Source organism: Chroicocephalus ridibundus, chromosome 6, assembly GCF_963924245.1.
Source record: "Chroicocephalus ridibundus chromosome 6, bChrRid1.1, whole genome shotgun sequence".
NCBI lineage: Eukaryota > Metazoa > Chordata > Aves > Charadriiformes > Laridae > Chroicocephalus > Chroicocephalus ridibundus.
In genome coordinates this window covers 3,561,951-3,575,413 of record NC_086289.1, presented here as the reverse complement: position 1 = coordinate 3,575,413, position 13,463 = coordinate 3,561,951, and the positions used below count along the sequence as shown (strand labels likewise).

At 41.4% G+C, this 13,463-nt stretch overlaps 1 protein-coding gene across 1 annotated transcript in view; it reads right to left on the bottom strand.

Annotated features, from left to right (window-relative positions):
- The window catches only part of ADAM12 (ADAM metallopeptidase domain 12), a 189,428-nt gene that overhangs the window by 50,935 nt on the left and 125,030 nt on the right, over window positions 1-13,463 (bottom strand). The window contains exons 8-11 of the mRNA XM_063339585.1: window positions 12,177-12,248; window positions 10,443-10,612; window positions 9,197-9,281; window positions 3,358-3,506 (exon numbers count right to left, since the gene is read on the bottom strand). Coding sequence (XP_063195655.1) covers window positions 3,358-3,506; window positions 9,197-9,281; window positions 10,443-10,612; window positions 12,177-12,248 — 476 coding nt within the window. The remainder of the gene's footprint in view (window positions 1-3,357; window positions 3,507-9,196; window positions 9,282-10,442; window positions 10,613-12,176; window positions 12,249-13,463) is intronic.

The following is a 13,463-nucleotide window of genomic DNA, read 5'->3' as shown; positions in this document are numbered from 1 at the left end:
CTGTATTTATCTAGCTGTCAGGAAGAATATTTTCACTCCTAAGACTGGAAACTTTAGGGAGATACTTGGAAAACAAGTGGAATACTGAAATGGCCTTGCTTGCTCAGCCTAGTCCCTTTGTTTTCAGATATTGCGATCTCAGTAAAAAGAACTGCAAATATCTTTAAGACACCTTATAGCCTTCTTTTTCACTTGGAACAGTCCATGGTCAAAAAAAATCTAAAAGAACTGGAGGAATATTATTTAAAATGTGCACAAAAGAGGGAACAATGTGTTAGTATTAAATATTTCCTTATTGATACTATTTTTTATAGCAAACCCCCAAACTTCTACAGTGGGATTTATGCGATTTCCATAGCAGATATTTGAATCTCTAAAAGGCCTGAAGTGCCACAAATTTTGGGTTTTATGTGCTTAATTCCATGTTATACAAAATATATTTTGCTGAAGTAGTGGGTCTTTAAGGCATTTGCAGCTCACACACAAGTGGTACACATCGTGCTGGTATCTTTCAAGAGTGAAAGCTATAGGAAGCTCATTAAAGGATAGATCCGACAGAGTTTAAATCCCACACTGATCCCTGGAGATTTTTTTCCACCAAGAAGTAATTTCCAAGACCTCTTCAAAGACTGAAACATAAGAACTGAAAGAAATGGCAATAATTAATGAAATCGCTTTTAAGTAAAAAGCCCTAAAACATTCCGTTTTGCTGCACCACCACACAAATGACTCCAAAGTTAAGTTTACAGAGGCCTTTCTGTTATAACCCAGATATTTCCTATTCTTTTCAGACATCAGATAAGGACTTCTCAGGGGCTTGTACTTTTTACACTAGTTTCAGCCCAAGGATTTTTTTTCTTGGACTTGTTAAATCTACCCTAAACCAACAGAAATTAGAAGGGCACAGAGTGAGTGCTAATGAGTGTACTGAGAGAGCAGGCTGTCTCTCTAAATGTATGTGGCTTCCATGGGATGCTCTTTGTTTTGATGTTTTTGCTGTTCTAAGAATGCATTTCAGGTAGGGAATATTCATTTGGCTTTCCCTTAACAGACACGTACTTCCAGAGCCAAAAACTCTTCAGCGTGCCCTGAATAATGGCGCTCAGAGGAATATTACTATTGGTCAGATGTTGGGTAAATATTCAAAGTGTTAATTTTAAATTGGTAAAACGCAGTTTGGCTTAAGGCATAAAGTATTCTCCCGGAATACTTATTACAGATTGACAGCACAGTATGAAGGTAAAGCCTAAGGCTATAAACCCAATGGTAAAATTTCCATTTATAAATCAATAATCACTGCAAACACAACAGCCTACCCAGTTCTGTAAATGCCACAACCCTTCTGCAGGCACAAGTTATACACAAAGTTTGGCAAAAATCCAAAGAGGGCGTTACGACGCTGAAGTGTCCCTGATGGCCACCGTCGAACCTGACAGAAGCACAGCCTGTAACCTGTAGGGACTACAGGAACCCCAGCACGGAGGGAGCCGAGCTGCTTGGAGTCACATCTGAGGAACCGGCTGAGCAGGTACAACCTTGCTCTGTCTACGTCCCGAGCCAACCAAGAGCCAAGTGTCCGGACCGGCACATCCAGCACAGACGACCGCTTCAGATACACCCAAAGGACTTGGGGCAGAAGGCAGGAGCAGGGAAGAGCTGTCTAACCTCACGTTAGAGAGACCTTCACAAGGTGAGTTCAATAAGTGTCTAGAAATTTCCATCCTGAGAGCATCTCCTGCAATTTATTTCCAAGATTGAAGTAACTGGATGCCCAACCAGTCACTACCTGAGATGACTAAAGCTTGCTTGCATCTTTCAGGAGCTCAGAGCCCAGACCTGTGTGCCCACTGCCAACCCGCTATCACATCACCTCACCTCACCTCAGAGCCCCGTTTCCAATTCCAGTTTGTTTTCACAGTGTGCATCCCAGCCCTGACGTGCTGCAGAATGCAGTTCCATACGGATATTTACTACCTACTGTTTTAGAAGAGACGAGTTATTTTTCTTTTCCAAACTGTAGAAATCACCCTCATTCTCCTCCACACACACAACTCTCTTTTGTTTGTCTCTTAACTTGCTGTGCTTGGCCTCTGGCCAGAATCTCTTTTTCTGCCTTGAAGGAGGGTGACAGCACGCCTTTGAAGAAACGCCAAGGCTGCTGTTAGGCTGACCAGCAGGGAGCAATCCTGCCCAGCACTCCTTGGCCTCTCCCACATTGCCCTCCTCCTTTCCCAGAAACAAGCAGTCTCGGAGAAGGCAGAGGTCGAACTGATCACATTTCCCAGAAGAGATTTTTAAGCAACAGACGAAGTTGAGGCACACACAGAGAAGGCTGGAGCTGGAAGAGACATCAGAAGATCATCTAGACCATCCTCTTGCCCCAAAGCAAATCCAGCTGTACCTACAAGACACTGCTGACAGATATTTGTCCGACTGGTTCTTACCAGCTTCCACTCACAGGCAGTAACATTTCTGCAGGCACTCCAGTCCAGCACATCACTTACCAGCAGGAAGCTTCGGTAAATCTACTCTCTCTTACTTCCATTTAATCCTATCAGTTTGAATATGGACATGGAGAGCTCACTCATTATATCATTCTGTTTCTAACAGTGCTTTAAAATACAAAGAAGCAATCTGTATTTAGTTACCCTGGTCACAGTGCCTGAACTTTCTCTGTCTACAAAAACACCAGTCTTCTCCGTCGACATCGTGCCTTCACCATCAGCACCGCAACTGTTCAGCACTGACTCGGAGAGATGACCGAGTCCATCTGGCTTTATTTCCCACAGTGTCCGATATCTTTTCCTGTAAGATCTCCCTTCGGCCACTGAACAACTCTAACCCCACTGTCCTTAAAGATTTGATTTGCTCAACGCTGATAGTGCTGCACACGAGGGGTGAAATGCAAAAGTTTGGGCAAAACTAAAAACCTTATCTGCACAAGACAAAGGCTTTACAGAGAGTCTAATAATATATTTCCCGTATTGCTTTATTTGCTACACATTCATCTTAGTCTTGGCCTTGGGATGTTGCTCATTTCTTATTATGGCTGATACTCAGTTGGCAAGATGAGAGAAGGTGAAATTCTGATTCAACACTTGCAGTCTGCTGGTTTTTTTTTAAAATTAACTAGTTGCTTACGGCATTTTGTCTCTCTCACTGGTAACACGGAAATAGAAAGGTACAATGGTACATGTCATGCTCTGATAACAAGTTTAATTGTTTCAGCTTGAGGGGGATAACTGCGAGAAGATCTGACAGGTGCTGAAAAGGTTTTTCTTTACTCCCTTTAAACGTTCCTGAGACACAAAATGAAAACAAAAATTTCCCACTATAACTGCTCACCCTCGCACTTACCCTGTGGAAGGGTTCATGATGCAACCCCCTTTATCGGTCGATGCTTTGCAGTTACAGCCCCTCTCCAATGTGTCATGATTCATTCCAAAATTGTGTCCCAGTTCATGAGCCAGGGTGACTGCTGCACCTAGAGGGTTTTCTGAGTGATCCTTAAAAAAACATAAAAGAACTAGTGAAGTGCATGTATAAAACCAACTCAAAATACACATTCCACCTCTAAGGTCCTATTGCCTGTCCTTGAAATGTTTTATAAACTTACCAACTGTAGTTATGCTGTTATTAAATGGACACAATCTTAAATTCATCCGCATATATTGAGTACAGACTGGGAATTTCAGGGCAGCCTATCTGTCCTGGCCATCCAGTTTCCGCAGCACATCAGACATTTGAGACCATTGGGCAACTTTGAACATCTGAACATCTCTTTATTTAGAGCTTAAAATCCCCCTGCTCAATAAATCCCCGAAACTCCCAAGACATGGCAGTGGCATAAAACAGGAACCCACCCAGATGTGGAGTGTTGGAAAGGCTTATGGGTGAGGACGAGGGAAAAACAAGAAGATCTGTCATGTCAGGAGATAAATTACAAATGCAGCAAGATACTTCACTTGGTCTATTTAATATTCTTAGAATCATGGAATAGTTTGGGTTGGAAGGGACCTTTAAAGGCCATCTAGTCCAACCCCCCTGCCATGAGCAGGGACATCTTCAACCAGATCAGGTTGCTCAGAGCCCCATCCGCCCTGACCTTGAATGTTCCCAGGGACGGGGCATCTCCCACCTCACTGACCAACCAGAGCCAGTGTTTCACCACCATCAGTGTGAAACATTTCTTCCTTATATCTAGTCTGAATCTACCTTCTTTTAGTTTAAAACCATTACCCCTCGTTCTATCACAACAGGTCCTGCTAAAATGTTTGTCTCCATCTTTCTTATAAGCCCCCTTTAAGTACCGAAAGGCCACAATAAGGTCTCGCTAGAGCCTTCTCTTCTCCAGGCTGAAGAACCCCAGACTGTTCTTTAATATCAGAAATTATATAATTCTTCAGACTGTTTGTTTAATATCAGAAAGTCCAAGATTTCACAAGCCTTGTAAGAAAAGCCAAGTACCTTTGAAAACCTTCTTTTCAAAATGAAAGGGCAAAGGAAGTCAAAATCTTCGATGGCCTCTTGTTAAATATTCTAAATGTTGTAAGTGTCAAAATTGAAATATTAACATTAATCCTTGTTGAAATGGTGATTTTGGGGACAATTATTTCTGAGAAATTCACTGCATGCTCTGATTACAGCCTGCTGATCGGGCTGATGTTTTGGCTTAACCACAAGTAAGAGACCTTTCCACATTGATCGTTTTCTTTGAGGGAAAAAATTCCACTGTGTTCATATAAAAGCCTTCCCTAAAGGTATAAGCATGTAATATAAATGCATGATCCACTATTTATCAGCCAGTAAATGGAATCGCTATATATGCTGTAAGAGCATATATGAATATATTCAGTTTAAATAACTCTTAGTATCATCGGAGCCAACCTTCAGACTAAAAAGAAGTGAAAGGTAAAACTGTCTAAAACGTTAGCTATATGCTAATGAAGCCCTTAATGCATGATTTGGGGTAGATTTAAGTTTTTCTTCTTTCATCTGTCTGCACTAATATTTTTAGTAAATCATTCCTCAAATAGAAAACCAAACCAAAAAGAGAATACAGTCATTCTGAAAACAAGAAACGACTCCTTCTGCATCTGGAATAAACCCAGAAGAATTTTACCTTTTGACAAAGGATCTCTTTTTAGTTTTTCCCGAATTTTAAAATTCTAATATAAAACATCACAGCCAGTTTGTGCGCAGTTATATTTTAAGATGCCTGTTTGCTGAAAGAAGCTGTACAACCTGTCCTAGTAAAAGAAACAACAGAGTAAACCTATCCACCAAAATAAGCTGTAATAATCAAGAAAATACGTGATCCTGCACAATGCCTACGTATGGAGATGTCTTATCTAGTTACTGGTCACATACAGATTGATTTATCTTTGTACTCAAAGCAATTTATGAACTATTTAGAGAATTCAATGTGTTCAAACCTGATGTTATAAAAAGAGCGCAACCTCTCACTCAACTGGAAAACAATCCAGGACTGAAGATTAAGAAAATAATAATATAATTCCATATCATTTACCACCAGCACACTGGAGTGATGCCTTGAAATTGGGGCTATATGGTCAAGACAGAAACTCCTCTAAGCCTTGAGCTACCTGGACAGAGAGCAAACAGCTCAGTTCTTCTTCATTTTGCCAGCCTCTCTTACTGAACAGAGATTATACTTATTTGAACACCTCTAAAGCTGGCAATTAAAATTAAAACCAAGAATTCACACAGTCCACTCTGAAACTAGAGCAATAAATGATTTGAAATGTAATTTGAGTCTTGGATAGGCAAACAATTATTACAGCCCATGCGGTTCTCATTACTTGCTCAGATCCACTTGGAATGCAATTTTATCAGTTTCTAGAGAGGGTTCTTAAAACAAGGAATGTGATGTCTCAGCAAAAGAGGTTATTTGAAAACAGAGTAAATGAAGATTATCAAAACAAACAGTGACATGTCCCATTTGATACTGAGACCATTTAAGTCTCACAAGGACTAAAGAAATGAATAGCAATGTGACTTTGATTTATTCCACCGGGGTCTTTTAAAGTTAACTTGAGCAGTAAAAGTCATTACCAAACAGTTTCACAACCACTGAGTAAGCAACCATCTACTGTTAAGCCATTATAAACTGTTGCACAAAGCACGCAGCTGCTTTCGGCCGAACTCTGCTTCATTCCACTGAGATTCAGATCAAATTGTAATAATAAAATATTGTCACCTACAGCTAGAACAGGCAAATGCCCCAGTCCTGGTACTTTCCATGCAGGTTCACTCAGTCGTAGGAATACATTTCCTAAACCACACTTCTATTTCATTGGAGCAATTCTCTGAAATGTAAGTGCCTCAGTTCCGCTCTTGTCATTTAGCCTAAATTCCCACTAAAGTCAATAAAAATTTGACTTGGGAGAGAATACTACATTACATTACAGCAACTCAGCAATATTTAACTTTTAAATCCACGAATTTAGCAGGCAATCTTTCGAAACAGAAGAATGAAGCCTGAATCACGTGTCAAAGACTTGCTTTAATGTCAACTTTTGTTTGGTCTTTCTATAACACGACAGAACTGTCACAGTAAAATAAAATTACAGTGCTCTTGATACACCAAAAGCTTCTCATACTCAGATGACTGCTCTTCCCACTTTGAGTTTCTCTTAAAATTAGTGGGAGACGGGGTGTCACCTACCACTGAGAGAATTCAGCCCTATGGAAAAGCAGAGAAGGGCAGGCTCTCAGGGAGGCACGGCAGAGGCATTTAAATCATAGAGTAGAGCTGAATAACTGCAAAAACAGTCAGGAAAATCAGATCATACAAGGATGACTCCAGTTGTTGTACTCAGATGTTATTTCTCATGCAGTCTCTCCATTCTCTTCTTTCAGAACAGCTTTGGGAGCTTTTTGGTATTGAGTGTTTGGAGTGGGATGAGGTTGGCTGAACTATAAGGATGGCCAAATGTTCAGTTGCCCAGTGTTGAGACAGTTGAGTTCTGTAGCCTCTCCGGTTCATAGTTATTCATTCTTTCATTTGAGTATCTTCCAAATTTAGATGTTTCTTCTGTAGGTACCGATATACATAAAAACTTTTTTGTATATACCTGAATTAGCCTTTGTTAACTGCGGGGGGGGGAAGATTGGGCAGCTGCCCATTTGGGTTTCGAGGGTGAGTGTTTGCTTGTTTGGGATTTGGCTCCTTTTTGAGGGTTTGCTTAAAGAACTGGAAAGCATTTCTAGTTACGCTGTGCGAGCCTCGAGTTAATTTGCACCTCAAAAGTTTCAGCTGACTGAGGTGGGAGCCTCTGGGAAACATCGCGTTCCCCTGCACGACCGAGCTGCAGCCCGGCCCACGATTCATACTCAGACACTGGACTTCTCCTGGACATATAAATCAGTCTCTCTGTCAGGTCCCTGAGAGCAATTAAAGAAACGCTGATTCTTGTTTTCTTGTAACCGGAATGAAATTTTTTTTTTGTTCTTTCTGTTTAGAACGGCAGTTTCCAGAGCGAAGGCGACTGACTTCGCGGTAAAATACACTGTAGTGTATTTTAAAGCTTATGCTAAAAATTTAAAGGACAAAATAGTCATCATCAAGGGCATCTCTGGCTGCAGATAAAGCCAAAGCTGTGACTGCTGGCCTGAGGGTGAAATGGCTAAAATGGGGCTTCTGCCTCATGTGTGCCTTTGACAGGATTTGGAAGTGCACTGGGAGACTCCTACAGCTTCTTCCTCCTCTTTTCCTCCTTTTCCTTTTGTACCTATCGCCCAGGCACCCAGTGAAAAGCTGTTACAAACACCCATTAGAAACGCAGCTTCTAAAGCTACCAAGAGACGGAAGCCTTTGTCTTTTCTACATTTTTGTTTCTCCAAATTATGTGATTTGATTGTTCTTTCTAACTCTCCTACACCTCAGCTTCCCTGCTTACCTCATAAATTCTCCCAGTCTGGACCGTCTATACATCATCTTCCATCAATGCATATACATCACCCCAGCTTGGCTTCTTGCCTAGCTGTCCAAGAGACCACAAAGGGGCCCTGCATTGTGGACCAACCTCAGCTTGGATGCTAGTTAAGAAAGAAGGAAATGCAGGAGCTTCAAGAGACTGTATCTCTGGGATTACCCTGCTATGTGGATTGTTTTGCGGCAAAAGCCTTAGCGTCCTGAGCTCCACGTTAGTCCCATAAAGCTTTGAAGAACTGGGAGCTTCGAGACCATGCAACCTTTGAGCGTTGTGCAATCCTGAGCTTCCACCTCATTTATGTAGGGATGTGCAGCTGAGGTGTCCAGCAGAGGTGGAGAGAACGACCACACCACCTGAGGTGCTGGAAATCTCCACAAAGCTGTAGAAAACACACAGGTTTTCAGCATGTGCAGGCTGAAATTGAGACTTTCTAAGAGAAAAGGGGGTCAGAGAGGGGTCCCTGGCTTTCTGCTCTGGAGTTGAGCTTTGAGGTCACCAGCTGAGCCTGTTTGTGGCCTGCAAGCTGTGGGACTCCACATCTATTTTTATTTAAAGTACTTCTACTGCAAAGCTTAGTTTACACAGAAATTCTTTCCCCCTCTTTTGCACAGAACTGTTAAAAATAGTAAAAAAAAAAACGAGTTCTGAAAGAAGACGTTTCGGAACTACTTCCAGAAATTGGCTAAGATGTTTACTTGCATGTTCGTCATGTCTAGCACCTAACAACAGCATTACTAGTAATACTCTTTGAGAGAGGCTCAGGAAGAATAAATGCTGCCATTGTTTGCTCTCGTTCTCTGGTAATGCAATAAAATCACTGTGCTGCAAAGATGGAAAATAAGGCCTTACACAGGAAACTCTGTAAATACAGAATAAAATCAATATAATAAAAGATTCAGGATAGACTGCTGTTGCCTGTAACACTAGTATACCCAAGTGCATAACAAATACATCTTCTGGTTCTCATCTGTCACAGCACCTCAGCACCTGATTTAATGACAATTAGGAATGGAAGATTCTTGCAAAGTTGTCATGCTATAGTTTAATGCAGTATTTTATTTTTTTTTTCACTATGGAAACTATGATTTACAAGCAATCTGAATGCGGATATAGATAATATTGAGACTGAAAATGGGACAAAAGGGGCTGATGTTCTGGTACAGAATATGGTGCTACAAAACTTGAGATTGTGTCGCACCGGTTGGGCCAGTTTCAAGTCCTGCACTTTTACCACTTACCATGACGACCCCTCCAGACTGCTCTGCCGTGCACATGCTCATTATGGGCGCCATGCCAATGGTAGTCCCTTGGAAGTACACCCCGCTGCAGGAGGGAGGGAAAGGAGAAGAAGCACGGAATCACCACTCAATGCCAAGATACCGCCCTATTAGTTTTCAGTCTTGTATTTCTGCCAATCTCTAACAAAGATCCCATTTCAAATGTGTCAGCTCCAGACATTTGCAGGTTTAAAACAATGAAAAGCACAGATTAGTCATGCCGACTTGCCGAACTGACAATGACAGCATCCCTGCTGTGAGAAAGATCTGTTTGATCACCACCCTTTGGGTTTACTGCCATAACAGGACCCTTCTTCCCTTTCTTTTTTGCCCGACTGAAGTTGGGAATAGAAATACAAATGTAAAAATAATGTCTCTAGCTCAAAGAAGGGTTATTTTAATGCAGTGAAAAGTTTATATGCTACTTTTTTCAATACACTGCCTAGAATGCAATAATTCCAAGCAAAGTATTACTATACATAGAGAGTGATCAAATATATAATAATGTAAGAATATCTATGTAACGAGTAAAGAGCTCCTTTTAATTACTAAGACGTCAGGTTTGTTTATCTCCATAGTATAAAGAATGGTTCACGGATCAAAATGATACCTGGTTCAAGAAAGAGGTGTTTCTCTTACGTTTATTTTTTAAAGAGTGCTTTTACTTTGGGCATGTTTACTCAATTACTTTAGTCCAGGAAACAGCAGCAGGGTAAAAGATGTGTATGATTTAATTTTTAAGTCACAAATGCAAACGAATTGCCCAATTTAGCCTGCATTTTTAAGTCTACTGAGGTCTTTCTACTAACAAACAGGCTTCACATAGTGCCCCCTTAGCTCCTTTTGGGGTGAGGGCAGGACCGCCTTTTTCAGTAACGATTTAGACTGAGACCAGCTTAAACCCCTTGTAAATTCACACCATAAGTCTTTACCAGCTTATTACACATTTACACTTCTACATGAGTTGTATTCAGGAAAGGCCTACAAGTAACAGGGCTATTGCAGAGCTGTGGAAGGAAATTCATCCGAAGCATCTGCTGAAGGGCTCTGCAAAGCCCTTTTATGTTTGATGTTCGCAGAGGGGAAAGACAAACCCTCAGGAGCACCGGTGTTCCTCCCAACAGCTTAGCAACTGGGGAAGAATTCAGTACAGCTATCTTCAAATCACTGAAATCCCAGCCGATATTAAATACGGTGTCAAGTCTACCTTATCAGCTGTGCATTGTCATGGGGTTTACGAGGTAGTAGTTTTAGCTTTCTCCAGTCCAGAAACTCATGGAGGCTGGTGAAAGGGTCTTGAGAAATAGAGCACTTATCCATGTCATTCCATACTTCCACTCCAACCAGCGCTACTCGAATATTTAGTGGCCTATAGAACTAATAAGAAAAGAAAAATAGTAACATGTCTATAAAACCCATTTTAGACCACATTGGATTAGAATATTTCAACGGAAGCATAATGTGGATATGAACCTTTCTTGCAGAGGCTTAAATGGTCTCTTCTCCAGGGCAATAGTGAACACCTGATACGACTAACTCAGACAAAACATTTCCGTGACTTAGAGAAAACAGTTCCGACCTGACTAAATATAATATAATGTAAGGCATTCAAAGACATCCAGAGATACATTACTTCTCTGTGTCCCACCCAAGTTTGGTATCTTCCTTCAAGATGAAACTCTGCAACTACCTTCACACTTCCTTCACTTCTGGCCAGACTTGCTGCTCCAGCAGGTGACTCTCTCCATGGCTGCCCACCGTCATTAGCACCAACGAAATTCGAGAGGTAGAGGCAGCTGTGCTGTGCTGTACTATGGTTGCGGTCCAAAATAATAGCTGAAAATTAGCCAGAGTCATCGAGTTTTGTTCACAGCAGATAAAACCAAGGATTTTAGTGCTGTGGTCTACATACACTATTGTCACACTGGTAAATGCCACAGTTGCTATGAAAGGGGAGCCAGAGCAGCATTAACGATGGAGCAGAGATAACAATTCTAATGTGAGACTAATGTGAAGAAGGATTCAAGAATCGATCAAGTCCAGATTTTGCTGACAGTCTGAGAAAAGCATATACTAGATCTCTGTCTTGTTTATATGCATTACAGTCATTTGGATAACATTGCATTTGCTGGGCATAAATTAAGCATGAAACATAAATATATTATAATGCGCAAAATTAATTTTGAGCAGGTAACATATAAACACATATCCATCCTCCAGTAATAAGTCAGCGAGACAATTATGGAAGAGGTGGAGGTGTCTTCAGCAGCTTGTTTTTAATCAAGAATGCTTCTCCTTGAGTTATTGCTTTTGAAGTATCACTTGATAAGTTCTCAACTAAATTAAGACTCCCTCAGTTATAATTTCACTACTGGACTCCTAATTTTTTCCGGTCATACAGCCCAGCAAAAATAAACTTTGATTTGTTCAAAAACACTGTAGAGGACTCTTAGCATTTATTGTTAAGAAATTACTTCAAATACAAAAAATATAGTGTATGTCTCTCTCTTACTGCTCTCACTCAGCCATCAACTCCTCCTTCCTTAAGCACTGCATATTTTAGTAAAATGGTAGGGCTAAATGATGGATCTCCTTAGGAACAGTGCTTTCACAGATAGATGCATCCCATATGGTTCATGCATTGCTGAGCACTGCGCAGAGCAGAGCTTAGTACGCTGAAGGGCATACGAGAGGTTTAAGTTTACTTTTTGGGTTTTACTGGCTGGAGAGAAGCATTGCTCTTAAATACTGGAGTATTAAGAAAGCAGCAGGGTTAGCTCTTTGAAAAGTGGGTGGATAAGGAGATGTGGCAAAGGTTGAGAAAACTGCTGATCCGAGCATGGCGCTTTCTTAATGTACTAGTAGAAGAAACATAGATTTCACAACACCTTCAGAAAGTGTAGAAAGTTTGGAAAAAGTGAAGTAACGCTCATGTTCTTACCTTATCAACATAATTTGCGATTTCTATCAGCCTCTGCTTAATTTTTTCCACATCCTTGCCTTGTCTCTGAAACTTGGAAGGTAAAGGATCAATGTACTAGCAGCACAAATATTGTAGCATTTCCCCCCCAACAGCCACCTTACTCTGCCAGCAGTGTCCGTGATGTTTAGGGATTACGCAGTGCAACCGAAGGCCATCAGCGGACTCCTGTTGGCTTCGTGGGACCACAGTCTGCCTCAGAATAAGCACAGACTATGGGATAGGATTTTGGTTCTCACAAAAAGATTGTAAAATCCCTAAGTCTTACATAGGGATCTTTCGGGGACTGATTTGTGGAAAAGGCTCTTCTGTTAGCTGTTTAGCTCTTACAGCAGAGTGATTTTAATTCCCTAACTAGGAGTGTCCAGGGAGACAAAATGTAAGTAGCAAAATAATTCAAATCAAGATTGGGATCTATGGTTGCCATTCAACTCACTGGAACGTTTCTACAGTCAGTCCTGGCTGCTCGCTTTGAAGCTTTCTTTGCAAACTGTCAGGAAGGCAGTTGTGCTTCATGCAACCTGATGGTGAAGTACTGCTTCAAAAGCAAGTGCAGGAGGAATCTATTTTTCAGCACCAAAGGAGAATGTTTTTGAAGAAGTTGCAGAAAGTGTTAGTTAAAATCATCATTATAGAATGGTTTGGGTGGGAAGGGACCTTGAAGATCACCCAGTGCCACCTCCTGCCCTGGGCAGGGACACCTCCCACCAGCCCAGGTTGCTCCAAGCCCCGGCCAACCTGGCCTTGAACCCCTCCAGGGATGGGGCAGCCACAGCTGCTCTGGGCAACCTGGGCCAGGGGCTCACCACCCTCACAGCAAACAATTTCTTGCTGATATCCAATCTAAATCTCTCCTCTTTCAATTTAAAACTGTTACCCTTTGATCTATCTCTACACTCGTGGTAGAGTCCCTCCCCATCTTTCTTGTAGACCCCCTTTATAGCAAGGCTGCTATCAGGATCCTGGGCAGTGAATCTGCATTTGTCTCTTCCTCATTTACTGACAGATAGCCCAATTTTTTGAGAGTCAAATTCCCTATGAAGTATTGCGAGAAACTTTTACGATCTAGTTTCAACGTTGCCCTATCTTAATAGTGCCTTCCATTGCTTACCCCTAATTATGGAAGAAGCTTTACTTTTGAAAACCCCCATGTTACTATCCGAAGCCGATGGCTCACAATATCGTGGGAGCTGAACTGAGCTACCTGTTTCCCACCGGTGCTTCCCATAACTTTTTAGTTTTAAGTTT